The 21107-nt window shown below is 42.5% G+C and overlaps 2 protein-coding genes across 2 annotated transcripts in view; both read right to left on the bottom strand.

Annotated features, from left to right (window-relative positions):
• The window catches only part of TTC17 (tetratricopeptide repeat domain 17), a 55134-nt gene extending 49781 nt beyond the window's left edge, over positions 1-5353 (bottom strand). The window contains 2 exon segments of the mRNA XM_082761683.1: positions 5113-5298; positions 5300-5353. Of these exon segments, the coding sequence (XP_082617809.1) occupies positions 5113-5298; positions 5300-5347 (234 nt within the window). The 5' untranslated portion in view covers positions 5348-5353.
• Positions 5354-5915: 562 nt separating this feature from the next.
• Positions 5916-20513, bottom strand: API5 (apoptosis inhibitor 5). Its single transcript, XM_082761861.1, has 14 exons — positions 20354-20513; positions 17023-17184; positions 16349-16442; positions 15303-15368; positions 14821-14972; positions 13940-14146; positions 13275-13379; positions 12542-12631; positions 11776-11957; positions 11469-11562; positions 10350-10406; positions 9331-9407; positions 8795-8931; positions 5916-8041 (listed from the first exon to the last, which is right to left on the bottom strand). Exons 1-14 carry the CDS (start codon positions 20420-20422, stop codon positions 7962-7964), a joined length of 1572 nt encoding a protein of 523 aa, XP_082617987.1. The 5' UTR covers positions 20423-20513; the 3' UTR covers positions 5916-7961.
• Positions 20514-21107: the final 594 nt, after the last annotated feature.

Genomic DNA, 21107 nt, shown 5'->3' with positions numbered 1-21107 from the left:
CCAACAGTCGATGGGCATCATCTTGTCAGCCTGCCTCACACTTAACGCTGACACAAAACAGGGCCAGGATGCCAAATTTGAGGATACCGAGGCGTGAGGTCGAACATGTTTCAGGTCGTCATCCTGCGGTTGGACGACAAGTCCCGAACTTGGGCGGATTCACACCGATCTCCAGCCGAGGTCTCTCTGTACACGCTCATCCAGAGGCACGCGTGCTGGAGACTGCTTCAGGGAAGGTGCTCTGTGTTACACACACGCCAGCAATAAAGAGCAATTTGTTTTGTTTAGCACACAACAGACTTGGCAGAATAAGAAACGCAGTCAAGAACAAGGTCAGACGGCCAAGAAAACCAACCTTCAGAGAAATAGCGAAGCAAACATCCACCTGCCTTTTTCAAGATGAGACTGAGCGACTGCTGAACATAGCACAGAAGATGCTCTGCAAGCAGAAAATCGGTTTCTGTTTGCCTGCACTAGATTTTCAGTTTTCCTTGGCTTCGGGTGGCTGCTTTTTCTCTAGTTTTAGCATATGCACAGACCTTTGTTTTCATCTCAACCTGCTGGCGTACCCATGCAGCCAGACTGACAGCAGCAGTGCACTCACTAACCTGAAAGCCGGCTGTGAATCACCGTGCCTTGCTGCAACTCGGGACACACTCACATGCAAATCCATCACCAAATGAAGACCTAATAGGTAACGCTCCTCTTCTTGTACTAAGCAGGAATCAAACACGACGTCTCTCTCCATGAGATTCAGATGTCGCTTACTGAGGGGCTGGTCTTCTCAGCACAGGACAGGCTGAGAGCCTTGCTCCTTCACGCTGTTCTCCTGGTCACCTCCTCACAAACTTCAGCACACGAAAACAAAACAACTTTCGGCCAGCTCAGATTCCTTGCCTGAGGCTCTCTGCTCCTGGCAACGCCTCCTCAGGCCTGCTTTGAACCATCTGTCTGGGAGCTCTTTGCCACTTTTAGTTTAGTCACTCCGGACTGGCTTCTCCAGTGTTTATATCAGTCCACATAAAGGCACTTTTTGGAGTCCAGCACAACGTGCTCGGCTGTAATCGTCTCCACCAAGCCCAAACGTGACCTCTGCGAAGACCCTACCTCAGCTCTGGTATGTCAGGTCTCTGGCGCCTGATAGCAGCTAGCGTCATCGCCAAAATGAGCATGGAAACTGTTGGCTGCACCATATTTAATCTGTCCTCGCTCTGCCAAGTTCCTCTGTCCTCTTGAAGAACACTGGTGCTTCTGTAGAGCAGCCACTTTCCCTGCTATCGTAAAAGCATAGCCTAAAATTGGTTATATGTTAGTCTGAACTTTACACTGGGAGGTGTGAAACAAAAAGGTTTTTAAACACATGCACCATGCAGATGTAATTTCACTAGAGATACAATGACTCGGTCCCTGGCTTTGCAGGAACACACAGCTGAAGGAGGACTCAGGCCAAAAAAAGGAATAGGAACCAACTCCGAGAAAGATGTGACCTGGAAACAGCTGCTAGAGCAACAGATACAGCTTGAAGGCTTTTCTGGTGAGGGTGTACTGAGACAACAAAACTTTGCATGCAGTGCAGGGAATTAACCTGCCTCATCACTCAGAAATACTCGACAGAAACTGGAACAGCAGGGCCTACTGAGCAGGCATTCCCATTCACTAGATGGGATCTTGGTGATACGCTGCAAGATGTTAGGTTGGCCTTGTTGTGCCACCTGTCAGGCTGCTCTACCACCAGGAGCTCCGTATGAAGTCTCAGCCAGCAAGCTGTCTGATGCCACAGAGAAGTCAATCTCACTCCAACGTGGTCTCATATCAGAGGCTTACACTCTTACTGCACTACGAGGAGAAGATGGCTAGTGGAGATCCTAGGGCCATAATACAAAACCCGTCCCTCAAACAGATCCAGGCTGCTGGATTTTGTAGAGGCCAGGAGCTGCAACTTCTGCTTCCAGCTCCTCATCCACAGCGCACTTGGGTAACGAGGAAAACAAAATTCACTGCAGCAAACCACGAGCTGCAGCAAAGTCACTTGTCACTGGTGCTTATCTGAACATCTACAGCTGGTGAATCATTTAACAGGGCGAGCGGCTGCCTTTTGCTATCACTTCAGCTTTTTGCCTGTATCTTTACCAGTTACACGGGCTTCCTTCAGATACACCTAAGCAGTCCAAGTGAAGATTAAGCCCTTCCTGCTCCAAAAAGGTGACGATTTTAAAATGCATTTCAGAGCTTGAGAAAGCTTATACTCCCAAAATTAAATAATACAAAAGCTACCACGACTCTGAGTCACCGGACAGCACCAGCCACTTCCAGCTGGAGGCTGCTGTGCTGGCAGGGCTGCGATCAGCAGTGCAAAGTCCAGCAGTGGCTGGGCACGAGCAGCACTCGCAGGGATCAATAGTGGGGCCAACACGGTTTAGTGTTTTCATGAACACTGGGGAAAAAGAAGGACCTCGGCAAGCCTGGTGTCCTCTGCAAACGCGGGGCGGGGGCGGCAGGGCAGAGGGCAGGGCTGCTGGAAGAGGGACAGCTGCAGAAACCATCGGGCCATTCAGCAAGGACAAGCAGAAAGCCTTTGGAAGAGCCTCCTGCACCGGGAAACGCTGGGGCTGGCCATACACAAAACAGCTTTGCAGAAAAGGACATCTGGGTTCTGGTAGGGGAAAAAAAAAATCACGATTATTTGTCAGCAGTGTTTGGTTCTGCAGCAATGAAGGTCAACTGCCTGCTGGGCTGTGGTGGCAAGACTGGGACCAGCAGGGTGAGGAAAGCAAAAGCACTTCTGAGAATAAATCGGCTTCAGCTTTCGGTCCCTGGCACGAGACAGACACTGATGCACCTGAGCAAGCCCAGCAAAGCCCATTCAAAGCGGCCTGGGGCCTGGACACAGCACACAGAGGGGCTGAGAGAACTGGGCTGACTCAGTCTTGAGGAGGCCCAGGGGGGCATTGCTGCTGTTTTCAGCTTCAAAATGGGAGAGCACAGAGAAGACAGAGCCAGACTCCTCTCGAGGTGCCACAGTGAGAGGCATCGGACACCAGCTGCTACAAGCAAAATTCTGATTAGAAAAGAAATGATTTAATTTCATCAATGAAATCATTAGAAATGATTTCACTCTGAAAGCAGTTGTCCACTGGACCAGGTGTCCAACGGCCCAACAGAGCTGCTGGATCTCCAGATGCTAAATTCAGGTGGGCAGGGCCCTCAGTGACCTGCTTTGAGCTGCAGGGCAGGCAGTGTTACTCTACAATCTTCTTCAGGTTACTGTGCTCAAACCAGCAGCAGCTGAAGCTTGTTCCAAACGCGAGCCTTCACTTACACAGCTGGCTTCAGGAAGATAAGGCTCTCCAAAACTCAAACATGGGCTGCCCCGTAAACAGCAAGAATGGAGCATTACTTTGAAGTTCTGAGGAAGAGTCTAGAGTCCCACAGAGAAACCTGACGTGACAATATTTTTTGACAAAACAGCAGTAGATGAATTAGAAAGACTAAAATTCTAAAGGTAAGGTGACAGGTAGCACATCACATAGGTTGAGAAGCTGAAACCCCAGACACTGTAGAGAAACACAAAAAGCTGCACAGCCCAAAGGCTTGCAAAATGAACGTAAAGCCCCACTGAAAACACACACACACACAAAAAAGCCATTCAGTCATTCTTTCTGGCTAAACTGTACTGGTAAAAAGACAACCTCTTATAATAAATATCAATTTAATGAAGAATAACACCTTGAAAAACTAAAACAAAAGGATGTTCTGAGGGGAAATTTTAGGCTTATGTTTTGCTAATAAGTATTTAGGTCTTAGTATTAAAAGAACAGAACCATTGAATTCCAAAATATTAGAGCTATCAATGAATTGATAATAAATCAATTACAAATCATCCTATTACCACTGCACGTAAGACAATTCCTCCTTTCTGGATAATGAAAGTATTCTGTTACGGTTCAACAGTTAGCAGCAAAAAAATAGTAATTACATTTTGGCATTTAAAACAACATTCAAGTCCACTCTAGGAAATATCCAGGCTTCTCATTCCCCAAAATACAAATGAGTGGGGAAAAAGTTAAATTCAGAGGTGCTCTGCAGGGCTGGCAATGGCAATACCCACAAATGCGTTTCTTCTTCTCAAAAGCCAGAAGGAAAACAGTAAGGGATACTGAACCACACCTTCCTCCAAAAAGCTCTCTGGACAATTAGCAGCTGCAGGGAGGCCTGGGGCAGGCTGGGGCTGTGCTGAGCAGCGGGTGGCACGGGCAGGGAAGGAGCCCTTAGAAGGAGCAGGTAATGGTGACTGAGCAGCTTACTGCACAGCAATCCTACAGGGGAAGCTTCCACACGTCCCATCAGTTAACTGATGGCATAAAAAGCCACTTCCTAAAATCAGTGCTGCATTTAACTAATTAGATTTTTCAAGTCATGTCAGCTAATTAGATTTTTGCCAAGTCACAGCTGCTTTTCATTCAATAATCCAAATCAATGCTTCAGCCAAATTTGATAATATACAATTAATATACACACACAGATGCTTCCAGACCATTATCATACACTCTCATCACTTCTCCACTACGTAAAGTGGAAAAGGAAGGAAAAATAACACTGGAGACGTTGTCATTCATTAGTTTGCGATTAATTAGGGTGAGAGAGTGCTCAGACCTGTGCAGACAACTCCAGACCCATAGGACGGCGCCTGAGGTTGACAGAGGCAGCAGGGGGTTCCTTTAGGGGAAGCCGGTTCCACCTGCCTCAGGACTGTAAGTGCTGTCTGATGAGACACCCCACCAGCAGTGCCTCAGAAGGATGTTTACAGACACTCAGCGCTCCGTACTGCTCTATTTTTGATAAAAATTACCGGGGAGAGACCACACAGCTTGCTGTGGGGGCTGCTTCTTCCCCTCCAGCTGCAGACAGAATCAGATCCGCCACGATAACAGCTTAATGCTGCACCAGGGAGGGATGGAAGAGGCAGAGAGGGCCCAACCCCAACTCGGCGTTATCTTTTCCAGCCACTTGGTGCCCGTGAGGCGCAGCCCGGCACCCGCAGCCCCAGCCCCTGCCGAAGGAGGCAGCCACACAGCCCTGCACCACAAGCGCCCCCCGGCCGTGCCCCCTCACCTGCTGCTGGATCTTCCCGTCCTCGGTGACCACCCAGTGCGTGGTGGCGGCGGCGGGCCGCGGCCCCGAGGCCAGCAGCGAGCAGAGGCCGAGCGCCCAGCCCGACAGGACCCACGCCCGCCTCAGCCCCGGCCCCAGCCCCAGCCCGCCCCGCCCGGACTCCGCAGCCGCCGCCATCTTCCCCAGATCCCGGCCTGCCCGCGCCACCCGGAACCGGATCCGCCCGCGCCGCCATTTTGGGAGGGGGGAGCGGGGCGGGGCGCGCTGAGGCGCTGCCGGGACCGCCTACAATTAAAATAAAACCCTACACGTTCAATCAACCAATGTTAAGGGCTTGCATCCCACTAAGCATATATCCCACAGATACAAGTTACTTACTGATGGCAAAGTTTGCACCGTAGCACGTTGCTCGTTTCACCGAATAAAAGAGGTTGTTAACTCCAAGCCACTAGTGCTCTATCGTTAAGATACTAATGAATTTTATTGCACTGTCAACATCTAGGAGATAGAATAAGACAACGTCTCCTTTTCACATGATACATTCCCAAATAAAATATAATAGATCTACTAGACATGCAACTTCTGCTGATTATTTCAATCACTGTCCATAATTTCGCATTTAAATTGAATTACTCAGAAATTGAAACATCTAACACAGTCTTATAAGTATTTCTTGGTGGCAAACAGCTCAATACATCTATAGCAACCTAAGGAGCAAGTCACTAAAACAAAAGGTACCGCAGCACCCTTGTAATAAGCCACCACAACACGGTGTAGAGTAACTGTGAAACAATGAGCCAAACAAAATTACAAAATGAATTTATTCCAAAAGCATAAGGGAACATTTACAATTCAACAAGATGGTAAACAGGTGTCTCCACAAGAACTCACTGCATTAAAATTAAATATGAAAGTAGGGAAAAAAATTCTAACTACTTCTGAGGCTACAAGAACTTTGCACATCACCTCTGAAAAACAGGAATCCCATAAAGGAAACTCACTCAAAACTCAGTGAGAAAACAAGCTGCTAGTACCTGGTTATTAGTCTAAATACAAGCTACGTTTAGGCTTTGAGATAACATTCTTAAATCCCCTAAAAACACAAATTATAGCAACAAGTGCAAAATGTCTTTTTTTTTTTTTTTTCCTTCTTCTTCAGTGGAAGCCTATTACCTATCCATTCCCTGTTTTCAGAGCGACACTTTGATCTCTTGAATTTGTACTTGAAAACTCTTTGCCAAGTTTGTTGGTTTTAGTGACAAATCTGAGTTCAGCAGCTGGCACGTAATCAGAAACAGAAAGTAAGCTCGTATGTCCTGGAATGTCCAAAGTTTGCTGCCTACTGCTCCAGAGCTGAGCAAGAATAGACTTTAAATTTAGTCAACTTCGACATAGTTTTGGTATTCTGTCCTTTTGACTGCAGTGATGAATGTCAATGTTAATGAAGACACCTGAATCAGATTTACAAGCAAATACAAATGGAACTAGGTGGCAAAACATCACGTTCAGGCATTTGTGTGTGGATATCAAATGGCTGCAGGAAAAAAAAAGGAGAGTAAGAAAATTCTTCATCCTTCTAAAGCCTAAGCTATTTTACATCAACACGCCCTGGAACACTTTTAAAAATTGTCTTCCTCTGCCCCAACTTCATTTTTACTACCAGCTAACCCCCTTACAATGTTGAGTGACCTGAGAAGTAAAAATTTTAAGTGGTGAGAATAAAAAAAAAGCATTGTGCTCTTACATTGTATTTTCTGGGTGTATACCAGTAAATAAGAATCCCAAGTTGCTATGAAAAAAAATAGCATGGAATTGTTAATTTTTCCACTTGAATTTAAGTACATGCTGGAATTTTTCAATGTTACCCAAAATACAATTTTATTTATATATTTTTAAATGCAACTGTATTGATAAAAAGACAAAATGAAACTGAAAAACAATCCTTGAGTGCCAACTAACCCAGAAATCTGCAAAACACAGAAAAGAGCCAGGTACTGCTACGTTCCAGCTCCGGTCTATGAAGCTTAATCACTGCATCAATCTTTATCCATTCCTGAAATAATTCTATTCATTTATTATTACCTTTTTTCCTGTTCATTTACTGTAATTTCATGGCATAAGTATATGCACATATTCATATTCAACATTAAGAATTCCTTTTGCAAAACACCACTTTTGCATTACAATGCACGGAGAAGAGTAAGATGTGCAAAACAAAGAAAACACCACATTCTCCACATCTCTAAGGAAAAGGACTGCTTCATGCTACAAGCAAAATAAATTTCCAGTCATGCTGCAAACTTCAGAAAACCAGCATGTCTCTCAGTCAAGTCCATTATAGTAAGTAAATAAAATCTAATTTAGCAATGGTACTCTTCTCCACATATTGCAAAATATGGTTACAGATGAGGAAAGGATTACTTCAGCTGCTAAGCTTATCTGACATGTATCTCTGTAATCATGCCTTTCCTGTCCATTACTTAATACATGAACTCAATTACATAGTTTGTTATGCAGTAGCTGATTTTTAGGTTAATATACAAACAATTAAGATGTAGCTTTTGATAAGACATCTATGCTCTTTTCCAATTTTGAATAAATCCTGAAGACACTTCAAAAATAAGAACCCAAAACTGCTGACTGTAAGCATCCAAAAATACAGTTGTAGTTTCACTATGGACAAGTTGTAGTCCGTTAGAAAAGTAGATCATACATACAAAGGTATAAAGAACATTTAAGTCAGTCCTAGTGGAAGGCAGTCCTTGAAGGAAACAATATTCCAAGCAATCTTTTGCTGAGTAGTACTTTTACGTTAGCCCATTGGGGCCGGGGAAGATACAACGGTCTACTCAGTAGATTCTTCCTCGACTACGATTGCCACGTCCTCCCCAGCCTCTTCCACGTCCACCACGGAAACCACCTCTTTGCTCTGAAACAGAAATTAAAACTTTTCATACACGTTCATGCATGCTGACCAGAATTAAACAGTAATAACTGGAGGCTGACTTAAGTCTCTGAGGTTAATCTTGCTTATTACAAGATCTCCAAGTTGCACACTGATGGACACCAGACCCTACCAAGTGTAAAACAATGGCAACAGAGCCTCTCTAAGCTAAATGCAGTCTTCCTGTATACTATGATACAGGGCTCTCCCATTATTTTAGAACCACTTTTGAACCAATCAATTTTAACAGAACTGAAAATTGAGCTGTAAATAACTTCAGCAGCTCACCCTTCTGTCCAATAAAACCACATTGATCTTCATGTTTGCCTGACTCACTCCTAATGATTTCATAAAACTGATGGCAAACCACAACTTCGTCAGCCTGTCGTTTCCTGTCCTTAAGTTACATCAGCATACTCAAGTTTCTTTGTTGGGCTGGTATCTCACTATATACAAATTGAGGATCTTAACCATAGCTGGATACCATGCAAACTATTTGTGTACTGTGAAAATTTTTTGTTTCTCTTTGTCAAAACCAAATTTGATCAGAGTGAAAAAAGCACAAAACATTTTTTTAAAGTTTCTTGGGATTTGTTTGAAAGTATTATCAAACTCCCTTTTTCCCCATCCATGCTTTTTCTTCACGTACAGCCTTAAAATACAGGTCTTATTAACCTACAAAGAGAACCATGGGCACAACTCTAACTAGAAAAAGTTTTTCCAAGCTGCTTAACTTACCATAAGAAAAACTACCCAGGTTACTACTGTATTTTCCACTGGGAGGATTATATATCTGCCTGGCATCCCTTTTTGGTCCTGCCGAAGCCTTCTTTGGAGGTGAACTTGAGGTTGTATCTTCACTTGTTCTTTTTTGACTGATGGAAGAAAACAAAAACAGATCATTTCACCCCTGTGGTGACAAGTACAGCAACAACAGCTGTTCAGCCTCAAAGATCAACAGTTGTAAACTAGTGATAGCTAATGAAGATGCCCGGAATAATACTTCAGAAGAGGAAGTAAGCTAATCTCCAGTTGATTCAGTCTATTGCATCCCTAAAGCAAGACTAAGGTATCATACCACAGCCTTAATTTCTTTCAGGATGGGTGTTATTTTTGGTTGTGAAACTTTTAGCTCATGCACACCGTATACATTATCCATATGCAGCCTGAGATATTTATCTTGCAAACAGCAGAAGCTAACACCCCTTTTTTCATTTTATCTATATATTTTTATATATAAATATTATCTATGTTTTTCATGAAAAACCTCTTACCTTGCATCTGCCTTCTGTACTGGTTTCCAGGACAGTGTGACTGTACTTTTGTAAGAAGGAGGAATGTGAAAGAGATCCTGTGGAGACAAAATTGGGCAGTTTATTTAACATTAAACCCATGTCAACTGTACTCCAAATGTTTAGGTATCTACAGAGGCTCCAGAATAGCACTTACTTTCCAACAATTTTAAAACCAAAACCTTTTAAGTCCTATGGCACAATAAGGTGACAGCAACTGTCTTACCTTGCTGTCTTAGTTCCATATACTTTAGTAGGAAATTCAAATGAAATCTGCTATCAAAGTAGCAATTGCAGTTACTCATACTGCAATTACACACCGTCTTTCTCTACCTCTGCATGTAAAACATCTTTTAATGAACTACAATGGCTATACATCTGATATCCCAGCTAACGTGGTTAAAAATAAAAAAAGGCTTCTCAAAAGCATAGGCAGTGTTTGATTCATGGTCATGTATTGAAGATGGGAGATGAGAAATGAAGGAATACAGGCCAACTAGGGAAACCAGTGGAGTTCTTAAAAGGTGGTTAGCAGAAATCAAAAGGTTTCAAGGGCTATGGATAGAAATGGCTTTCTACAGCTCATCTCTCCTAGACTCTTTGGAAAAAAGAGGTCTGTACAGGAGGCTTGCTTTGCCTCCTTCTTCCATCTACTTGCACCTCTTTGAACACGTGTCTCCCTACCATGGCAGAAAAGGGAAATAGAAGGGAAAGACAACTCAGCCAGAATCCAGAGACCCCTAAAGCGAGGTTTTCTGCTCCTGCTCCTAACTGCTGATGCTAAGAAGGGCCCTGACACCCTCTACCAACAGCAGCAAAGGCTCAGAAGTTTGTTTAAACAGCATATCTATTTCTGCTTCAGGTACAGTTGAAGCAGACAGCATCCTGAGCTGAGTAACAAAAACCACCTTATTAATACAAGTTGATTCAGATTTATTCCTTTTTTCCTCTGTAGGTTTCTCTACTTTGTGAATTTACTCCTTCATCATGTTAATACTTACCTTGATTAAAACATTGATGTTATTTGTTATTTTCAAGGCAACCACTTTGATCTTGTTCTGTAAAAAAACAAAACACACCACTGTTGAATACCTTCTATTACTTTAAATTATACCAGCTGCATTTCATGAAGTTATAACACTAAACTGACTGCGATTCACTGAACTACTGTAGCAATAGTAAAAGGTGTGCATGCTTCCAAGAATACGTGACAGCTGTTTTTTAGACTTCCAGCAGTTCTGTACTAGCTAGTGGCTTGTAATGTTCCAGTGTATTTCCCAATCTCAATTTTTCCCAACGTATAAAACTTCCTCCTTCAAAGCAAAGACACAGAGCACATATGAAATACACATGGTTGTGCAGAGTGGCTTAACAAAATTACCAAAAACTAAAAGATCTTTTTAGCTTGCAGAACTCAGCATCAGTTGTGACGCTGCACAATAAGTGCACAATACTGTGCAGCTGCACAGTAAGTTTTCCTCATTCCCTCCTCCAGAAGTGGCACATTGACAATGACATCACTAGTGACGTGGCCACACCACACACCAATTTGACATCCACTCAGGTCTATAAAACAATGGACGAACAAGAGTGCAATTTAAACAGTTTAACACTAGCAGTTCATACACATTTTTCTTTAGGCAAACTCGCTTTTTGGTATTTTCAACACAGAAGGCACTGACTAGCAACACAGCAGTGTCAATACGTACAGGCACTAACACTTAACTGCGTTACTTCCAGCTCAACACTGGTTCAGGAATCTACAATACTGCAAATTTCCTGCTTAGAAATTGAGAAGACTGCCAGATGAGATCAGGAATAACAAGTGCATTCTTCCGCTATCAGGTTGCAGTTACATCATTACGAACCACTTTAAAAAATAGCAGAAGTAGTGCTCAGGAAAGCTCTGACTGCCCAGGATAAGTAACAATCCAACCAGATACTGAATCATTATCTCAACCGCAGCCTTAAATATGTTTAAAGGGAAAATGGTGATGATGTTAAAGTATTATTCCCTTAATCTGTTTGCATGCTTACAACAGATGTTAGCCTGTTAATGTGCACCAACTGTTACTTCTGAAGGCTCAATCAGAAAAGCAGAATTCTTACACAATACTTACCTCCTCTGTCTTCAAGGCTTCTCCAGTTTTCCCTTGGAGCGCAAGACGAAGCTGTCGAATATACACCTGCAACCCTCGAGCAAAATACTGTAGCCTAAAAAGTTTTAAAACAAGATGTTAATTTCATATATTCCTATAAAAACAAAACAAAAGATAAGCAAAAGAAAGTTGTAATCTTTTTTTTTCTCCCTTGAAGAAAAATGCTCAGAAGTAGCCTTCTACCAATCTGATTTGTATTTCTCTAGCATCCAGACACTAATAATTCATCCTTTCTAACAGAACTCAAAGACCCCCCTTAGACAATTACCTGATTTTAAAGTCTTTCAATTTCTCCGCATTCAACTTGGCTGTAAGGAAGTCTGGAAGCTTACGACCTAGCTGATGGAAGCTGTACAACAGACACTCCACGTAACTGAACTGCAACTTGGGCTCTTCACTGCTGGCATTTTCCCCGTTCTCTGCTTCCTCCGGAGGAAGTGGCATGTACTCCTAATGAACAGAAAGAAGAAACAGGTGAGGCACACTTACAGGGACTGGCAGTTCTCTTGCAGTGTTCATACTGGAGGCTTTATTTCTGCTTTTTTTCCCCACCCTTGTACTAACAGGATCAGGTTCTGCACAAAATCCTGGTGCAGGTGGTTTGCCTACACTCACGCCACTTCACACCCCCTGGCTAGGAGGAAATATTATGGTAGTGCTGCTACCACAGAAAGCAACAATGGACTGCACCAGTGCTTCTGAAAGAGTGCTTGCTGCCTTTGCTTAAGAAGAGCAGCACAGACACAGTGTGTGATGCAACCCAGCATGAGTCTCTCATCAGTTTAGAATTTAAAAAGTAACAAAACCATGAGTATACTGAACAAAAACCATTATGCAGCTAACATTGTACCCTCCTCTATATCTAGAAGGGCTCTGGATTGCAAATTATGTTTTTCCTCGACTCATGGACAACACTATTTGCGATATAGCCACATTCAAAAAAGTATAAGTAGATTAATGGATGAAAATAACTTGTTTTGATTAAAAATGTTCATTTTAGTCTTTTACTTAAGTAGAAATTGAATTAGTCTTACCAGTAACTTATCAAACAACTTCTTCAAGTTTGATTCAAGCTTTTCCATATCTCCACAAAATGAACTCATTTCTGCAAGAAGCTTCAAGACCTAGACATAAGGATAGCCGGTTTTTTTAATGTGTTAAAAGATATGTATGAAGGCTTAACTTTCAAACTAAAAAGAGACTATTATGTCATTATGGTTGGCATAGTAGAGGTCAGTTATTAAAAAAAACGTAATCCTCAGGAAAGAATACAAGGAAGAACATGCCTAGTTTGTTCTTCATGTCTCCACACATGAGTAAACCCCAGAAATATGGGTGTCGCTGCCTAATCCCAACAAGCACCATTAATCAACAAGTGAACAAAAACCTCGACAACTCATGCCTGCAGCACAGCTCACCTCCACAGTGAGACTCACAAAGATTGAACTGCAGCTGCAGCTCTGATTAATGTAACCAAAATTGCAGACATTAAACCACTCCCTTAGGAGACTAAATTAGCACAAGCCATGCAACAAACATTTCAGTAAATGTTACATGCTTAAAAAAATTGACGGTAATATAAAGTTGATTACACTGCTCTACTTACTCTAGCCGTGCCTCAAAAGCCTGGGACAAACAACACATGCTTTAAAAGGCAATGCTCAGTCATGCCTCAATACAGCAAACATTTTGTTCTAGTATAGCTAGTTCTCCTCCAGTACAGATGTGTATTTCTTAGGATTGAAATGGACTGTAACCTTGGCTTACCTCTAACTGGATATCAACACCCTCCACTGGAGTAGTCAAAGAACCGAGGTTCGGAAGCACATGCTCACAGAAGTAGGTAACAAATTTTGTGGAATGAACGTTCTTCTGCAAAAAAAAACACAAAACAACAAAACACATCACGCTTTATTCAGGCTACTCTGAGTTTGGGTGAGTTAAATGCTTTTCCCCCATCACCCTCCCAACCCTGTACATTCCCACCACAGAGCTATACCTTAAGGCTTTATTCAACTTCTCTTTAACTGTGAAATGCAGAGACCCTGCCAGGTAGCTTAAGCTCAGAGGCACTCTGCAACAGGAGCTGAAAAGATTGCCTAAAACCTGAAAATAGACCATGCTGCAATTGCCTGGCACTGGACTTGTATTAATCAAACATACAAGTATGATGCTAGTGTGAGAATCTTGTCATAATTAACTACAATGTCTTAAATTTGAAAGAAAATGTTGAAGACCAGAGAATACGCAAAAGCTCTTTGCATTCACAGGTGCAAGGGGTGCTTTCCAACAATCTACCATATTAAAAGCTAAAGGTGGAGAAGTACTGGTACACTGTCACTCTAACAGAAACATTCAGAACACTGAAGAGAGAGGAGCTACAGCTATTAACTTTCCACAACATTCCTCACACAAAACAAATAAATACATACTGAGAAGAGCGGCACTGCCTGCCGAGTACACTGTAGAAGTCTGTCCACGCAATCGGGGTCAGTGGGATTGAATGTTTGCTCCAGGTCAGCTTGTTCGGCGACCAGCTCCACCAGCTGCTGCCTCCCACTTACTGTCTGTAGGCTTTTTAACCCAGACAGGATTTTCATGAACAGAACAAATTCCTCGCCTGTCACATCTTCCAGCACCTTAGTAAAACACCAGAAAACATAATTCCATTGTGGTAATTTGCAAGCCTCCAAGTCAAATCTACTTGATTTGAAAAGGTAAAGTGTGCAGCTATCTAATGTTTAAATTATCTCATAGTTATTTAAAAACAAAAAGGTTAAAGGAACCCACAAAAAGATGCAGTATAATCCTATGCATCTCCAAATTAGCTAACTGCCATCATGTTGTGCATAGGTAGCATTTTTCTTCAACAGTAACCTTAGGACAAAATTTCTCATCTAACAAAATTGTATGTTTCAGGCAGAATAAATCTTAAGTGAGTATCTACTCGACTGACTTTCTTAATACTTTCTGTATTTTTTTCAGCTTAGGGAATGCACTGGAATCTCAAGAAATCCAAAAAGGACAAACGCCAAGTCCTGCACGTGGGATGAACGAACTTCCGCACATCTGCACATGCAGGGAACTGGCTGTCTGTGGAACTGCCCAGCTGCGAAGGCCCTGAGCATCCTGGGGACTGGAGGCTGATGAACACTGTCCTGGACCATGACAAAATCATAGCCAGTAGATTGAGGGAATCAAGCAGATTGAGGATTCTCCTTCACTAGGCTCTCCTTAGGCCAAATCTGGAACATTTAGTTGTGGGCCTCTGCCACAATGAAGTTGTTGATAAGAAAAAATTTAAGACACTTACCTTCTTTGATTCAGTTAATATGAACTCTTCGACCTCCTTTGTCAACACCTCCTCAGGCAGGGTTTTCAGTTTTGTAGAGAGGAACTTGATGGCCCTCTCTCTCACAATATCCTCCCCCTGAAGAATTTGACTGAATAAGCCTCCCAAAGTCCCTGAATGAAAAATAAATCAGAATAAACAAATTATTTTTAAAGTTTGAAGCTGAGCCTTCAACACATTAGAAAGCAATTTCCTATTGCAAGACTCCATGAAATATTTTAAGATAATTTTCACGTCTTTTGACATAAGAAACTACATTCTTTTCTTGGTCTGCATATTTCAGATCCTCAACTATTGAGAATTTCAGTATCATTTGCAAAACAAACCAATGAGTACGTTTCTAACTTTTGCATTGTACTAAGATACAAATTTGGGTCCTGCTCTCATCCCATGAGACTGGGAAGTATTAATAAAAGACATTTAAAGAAAAATGTGTCCTTTACCTTTAGCATCCATCTTAAAGATACTGAGCAATGCATTGTTGACCAAATTGAATTCTGCAGAATCATCTGAAGAGAGAGAAAAAAATCACATACATATCCTTGAAAGGCAAACACAGAAACACAGAAAGATTTCTGGTATCATATAAGAAGGATTCTATCTTCAGCATTATTAATAACACAACGTGCGCTTAAGCTACTATTAGACCAAGGAAGTAGAAACCCATGATTACAAAAGCTGGAAGCAAAAGAAAAAATGATTTGTCATTTCATCTTCCCCCTCTTGCCCCCATAGCTTTGGTATTACAAACTTGATAGGACTGAAAACCTAAAGCAACGTTTTAATTCAGCGTGTTTGGTCATTGTACGGAACAGTTGAATAAACAAGCTCACTCTTACTAGATTAAAGTAAATCAGTTAACTTCATTCTAATCTACAGAATTCCTAGATGAACGAAACAATTCTCGTTGAACTAAATGGAGAAATGTACATGTTCCTAAAAACTATGTTTCTTCTGAGAAGCAAATCTGTAGAGACTGAAGCATGCATTTTTAATATAATTTTGAACATGTAATATTTAGCACTTCAAAAACATACTGAAATATAAAAAATACATACTGTATATTAAATTCGGAACTGAGTATTTTGTACAAGAAAATGTACTGCATCAAAGAAAAAGCCTTTTTTTTTTTTAAAGGTTTCTGAATTAGAAATCCAATAGCTCTCAGTTGGAAGGCAGTTTCTTGTAGACTGTAACTGCGTATCTTTTTCTTCTACAAATGCTTTTAGACAACTTGAATGAAAAAAAAGAGTTTGAGATATAAACAAAGATTTTTAATTTAGATCTGAATAATTAGCGAAACTAGTAGCATAATTGGAGAGCAAATATAAAGAGGTGAGAAAGAACAGAAGCAGGACATGAATTCCACTGGGACAAGCTGCTTTGTAACAAACTAATGAATCAACACAAAACATTTTACAGGACAAAACCGCAGACATTTCTAGGTGTGCACAAGGAGATCAGCCAAGAAACTACCAATGTCTCCTACCTGACTGGAGAAGCTGGGTCAGTATGTCTGCTACCCGGGGAAGGTTATCTCCAGTGGCAAACTGAGGCAATTCCTTAATTGCCTGGCGCCGGATCTGTTGAAATTGTCAGCAGCATGAAAAAAAAAATTAAAAAATAATTACAAAAAAATCAGACAACTCAATTTCCACAAGAAGTTTGACAAAAACAAACAAACAAACCAACAACAAAACCAGAAAAAGACCACATTCTTTTAGCAACTCCCTGGTTTTCAGGTACAAATGAAATTTTCTCGTCCCTAGCAAGATTTATTAGAATCCATTACCATGAAGTGTTTTGAAAAGAAAAATGTAAGATATTCAAAGAAACCATATCTAAGCTTTGTTTTTTTTTTTCTGCAGAGATAGGCCACTGATCAATGATGGGCGTGCAAAGTCCAACGAAAATGGATTTATCTCCCCATAACATCACACAGTAGGTTTTTCTGTTGTAGGAATACACTAACATTCTTGTGTCTTTCAGCTTTCCAAAGACCAACCTTCCTCCTCCCCCCCCCCCCAAAAAAGACACAAGTTAAGGAAAACCAAACCAAAACCAAACAAACAGAAAAAGCAAACAACAACAACAACAAAAAAGGAATAGCAAAACATAAATCAATGTATCAACTTGCTACAAGGTTCCAGTCCTTATTCTTACAGAAACATCTTCATCCTCACAGAGGTCCAACTGGGCATTGATAGCTGAGTCAGCTAATTCAGGAAAATGTTTGAAGAACTTCGGAATGAACTGGGCTGCGAGCCTCTTCTCCTTGGCACCTCCTTTCACACCATCCAAGATCGCCTGGTAAGCATCCTTATGCTAAAAGAGGAAAAACAGAACACACAAATAGAAAAATCTTGGGGTAATCTCAAGACAAAGGATTGTTTTCTCTCCCGTTTACTGCATCTATTTCAGTGAACTATATTATACAAGCTTTATATGAAGAAGCACATTTCTCTCAGAGCAATAAAATCTCGTTAATCTAGTAAAATTTGCCTCTACCAACTGTACTGTTATTCAGTTCCTCTACCTGTTCAAGAGCTTCCTGTTCAAACTGTGAGGGCTAACAGCTCTTGCACACCACTTGTGATTAGATTAGTGTAAAGGAATTACACGATCACCTTCTTCACTGCGCTTAGGCATTTTTTCAAGGAGTTTCTTCTTTCTGTCTGCTCTTTTATTGATTCTTAAGCAGAGGCTACCTCTCCCAGCAACTGTACTGGAACAAATTGTGAGTGATTTTTAACATGTATTGCTCTAAAGCATCTTTGGCATGTTTGAGCAGTTGACTTGAATTGGGGTAAAGGAGTTCTTAACACATCTGTTAACAGAGTCTGGATGTAATAAATAAGTAAACAACAAAAAATAGATCTCCAGTTGAAGTACAGAAATAAACACTTCAGCAAAAGTGGCAAATTCTCTAGCAGCTCCAACTAGAGACGCACAGGCACTTCTGATTTTGTGCACGCACGACTTGAGACTTTAGAATAAATTCAGTATTTGTTGTGGTTACAGATGTGCTTCATAGGATCACAGAATGGTTTGGTTTGGAAGGAACTTTAAAGATCATCTAGTTCCACCCCCCTGCCAGGGGCAGGGATACCCCCTACTAGAAATAAAAGTCAGCGTTGTCAGGATGCTGGCAGGAATCGGAACATTCTACCATTAATTCTCCTCATCGTTGTGAAAAAAATGTTTTAGACGATGTGTCCCAACTGCAACAGTAACCTCAACAGCACAGGATGCTTTCCTTTATTTGCTCCAAATTTCCCAGAGCCACGTGTATCACAGCCCCACTCCGCATAAAAGTTCACTCACAGCAAGTGAAGATCCTGATTCACAAAGCAGAACGCTGCTTTAATGCCCTTTACAGTAAGCTGCATCTTAACCTTCAGTACCAGCGCTGCTGAAACACTCCCTACACCATTCTGACACCGATCTGAGGAGCCAGATTCTGAACTGGATTGGGACACTGATCCGGAAGAAAAATAATTGAGGATAAAAATGGTTGGTTTTCAGCTGACCCACACCCGCATCCAGTTTTCTCTGCGGCTGTGCCTTCACGGCACGCTCAACAGCACGGGCAGGAACGTGGCAGCACAAACTAGCAATGAAATGCGCATTATCATGGCTACTGGTTCTGAGAGTGCACACTAAGAATGACCTCTGGTGGAACAAATTACTTAAACCTAAAAGTGTCCAAACAGCAACTGAAATAGAGTAGCTTGGAGCAGCCCGTGCTCCATTACTTTGTATTACTGCTAATTGCTCCTAAGACACAGTTCAGGCAGAAGTTTGTTTTATCTTCTCCTTAGCAGCAATGAAGAAAAAAGTAGGCAAGTGCAGAAAATGAGTAATCCTTTATTTTTGCACTTTTCCTCCCAGTCTGTAACATATGAATGTCCTAAGCCCAGACTAAAAATAGACCTCTAATCCATTAATTACTCTAGATCAGCTCTTTGACTGATTTATACTCTATAACAACCATGACAAGTTTAACGAGCTGTTACAAAGTATGTCTTCCTAATTATTCTAAACCACTTCCTGTTATTTTATAGCCAATGAGCTATACTCATCCTACCTCTGTTCCTTTCTCAACTGAAACACTTTTAGCAGCTGAGTATTTCTGCTGTTTTACATTATTCCACTTAATGTCATAGTTCCAGTTGTCCCCTGCCCTTCTCATGTTCAAAGTTTCCTTTTTGAGGCAGCGTGACTATGGCTTCTCACAGCGAGAAATCACACTCATAGGGATATTAAAAGATAATAAAACTGTAAGTGGGATAAAATCAATGAATAAGGGACAATTACTCATGGCTTCTCAAAATGCAAAAATTAGACATCAAGTATGATTACGAAATGACAAGTTCAAAGAAGGTAATTTGTTCACAAAGGTCAATGAAGTAACAGAACATTTTGGCATAAAACATTCATCTGCCAGAAATATAACCAGATAAAAGAAGTGCCAGAGAAGTTTGCTGAAGAACATCCTAGCATGAACGCAAAGGGTCTCTCCCTGACTCTGGATGCCCATAAGCTGTAAAGAAACAAAAGCCAGGAGAGCACACCAGGAACCATCATTCTAAACTTGCCCTGCTCTTACCCTGAGAGGTTTGGAGACATCTGGCACTGATCCTGCCACGAGCAGCATTCTCAGCTATCCTGGAGCTCATCTATCTCACACTCCTATTCCTACCTTATGAGAGTTACCCACACTCATGAAAATGATAAAAGACTGTGCGTTTGTTAAAGAGCACACTACCAGCATCTATTTTATTCTGCATCTCTCCCCCCAGATCTCAGCATTTTAGTTCCATTTTTCAGTTGCCTCTAAGCTGCTGTCTTTGCTGGACTGCCTGCAGTGATGGGGGGACAGTCATACAAAGTGAGCAGACCTGAATTAAAAAAAAAAGTAACTTTAAAAGCAAACAAACAACAACAAAAAATAAAACCCTGTTATTTGTTTTCTTAAAGAACTGTCCACGTAACTTTGTTTACCAGTATGTGGTTAACAATCCATTGCTAGATAAAAAAAGAGCTCCTTTCCTATTTAGGTACATTTTGTCAAAAACATAATAAAAAACCACTTTTACTACTTTTTTTGGGGTAAGCATTAAATAGCATGCGCGCCTCATGCTATTAAAGAATGAGTTTTAATTACGGAAAACATCCTGGAGCTGCTAACATACTGGGGCATCCCCGTGTTGGCTGCACTCAGCGCTGGTGCTGCTGTGCGGCAGATCGTGCCAGGATTTTACCCCTAAAGCCTCCTGTGGCGGTGAGGACCGTTCGTAAGGAGGCAGCGAGGCGCTACCAACCCCTAAACACCCTCCCCTTCCCCCGTCCAGCTCCTGCAGGAGCCCTTTAGCACAACCACCCCCGCGCCGCCCCCCCCAGGGCCGAGCTCCCCGGCCCGGCCCGCGGCGCCACTCGAGCCCCAGGCGCGGCCAGGCCCGGCCAGGCCCCGCAGGCCGCCTCCCCGCCGCACCTGCCCCGCCGTCTCGGTGGCATCGGCCAGGATGCCGTAGTTGCGGTAGAGCTCCTCGACGGTGGGCATGGCGCGGCGGGCACGGGGAAAACAACAGGCACAGCCGACACCGAGGCGGACACCGAGGCCGCCGCCGCCGCCGCCGCCGCCGTCAGCACCAGCGAGGAGGGAGGCGCAGAGCGGTCGCGGTGGGAGGGAGCCGCGCGGCGCCCTCTGCAGGGCCGGAGTAATAGCATGAAATAAAATAATAAAATAAAATAAAACCGGCTGGGGGGAGCTCGGCTTGAACCAGGATATTTTGTATACAGTCACAAAATATACACACATATATTCATAAAATCGGTGGTGCCCAACATATCACACCGACTCCAGAAAGGGGCGTCGAGAGCGCTCGATTAGACCCCAAAGGGGCACGATTAAGAAACTGGTCAGAGGGAGAGGGTGACTGCCAAGGGTCTGGGGACGACACAAAGGAGACTTGGTGCTCCAAGCTGGGCCAGGGGGGCTGTGGCACCATGCAGCCACCCTGCGAAGGTGGTGGGTGTTGTGGGTGTGCAGCCTCGTGGGGCTCCAGCACAACTTCAGCCTGCCTGAAAGAGGAAGGAAAGCAAGCGACATGGAGACCTGTGGCATGGGAGGCTTCTCTGAGAGAAAAATCCATCCTGGGTAGAAATCAGGCCCTTTTGTATCATGCAGACATAAAAGTGTGTATGGCACCACCACTCTGGTAGCCCATAGGTGCTGTTAATTTTGG

Source organism: Aythya marila (assembly GCF_965140915.1).
Source record: "Aythya marila genome assembly, chromosome: 5".
In the NCBI taxonomy this organism is placed as follows: Eukaryota; Metazoa; Chordata; class Aves; order Anseriformes; family Anatidae; genus Aythya; species Aythya marila.
Note: the sequence above shows the minus strand (reverse complement) of the source record. Positions and strands in the feature narration are given on the sequence as shown.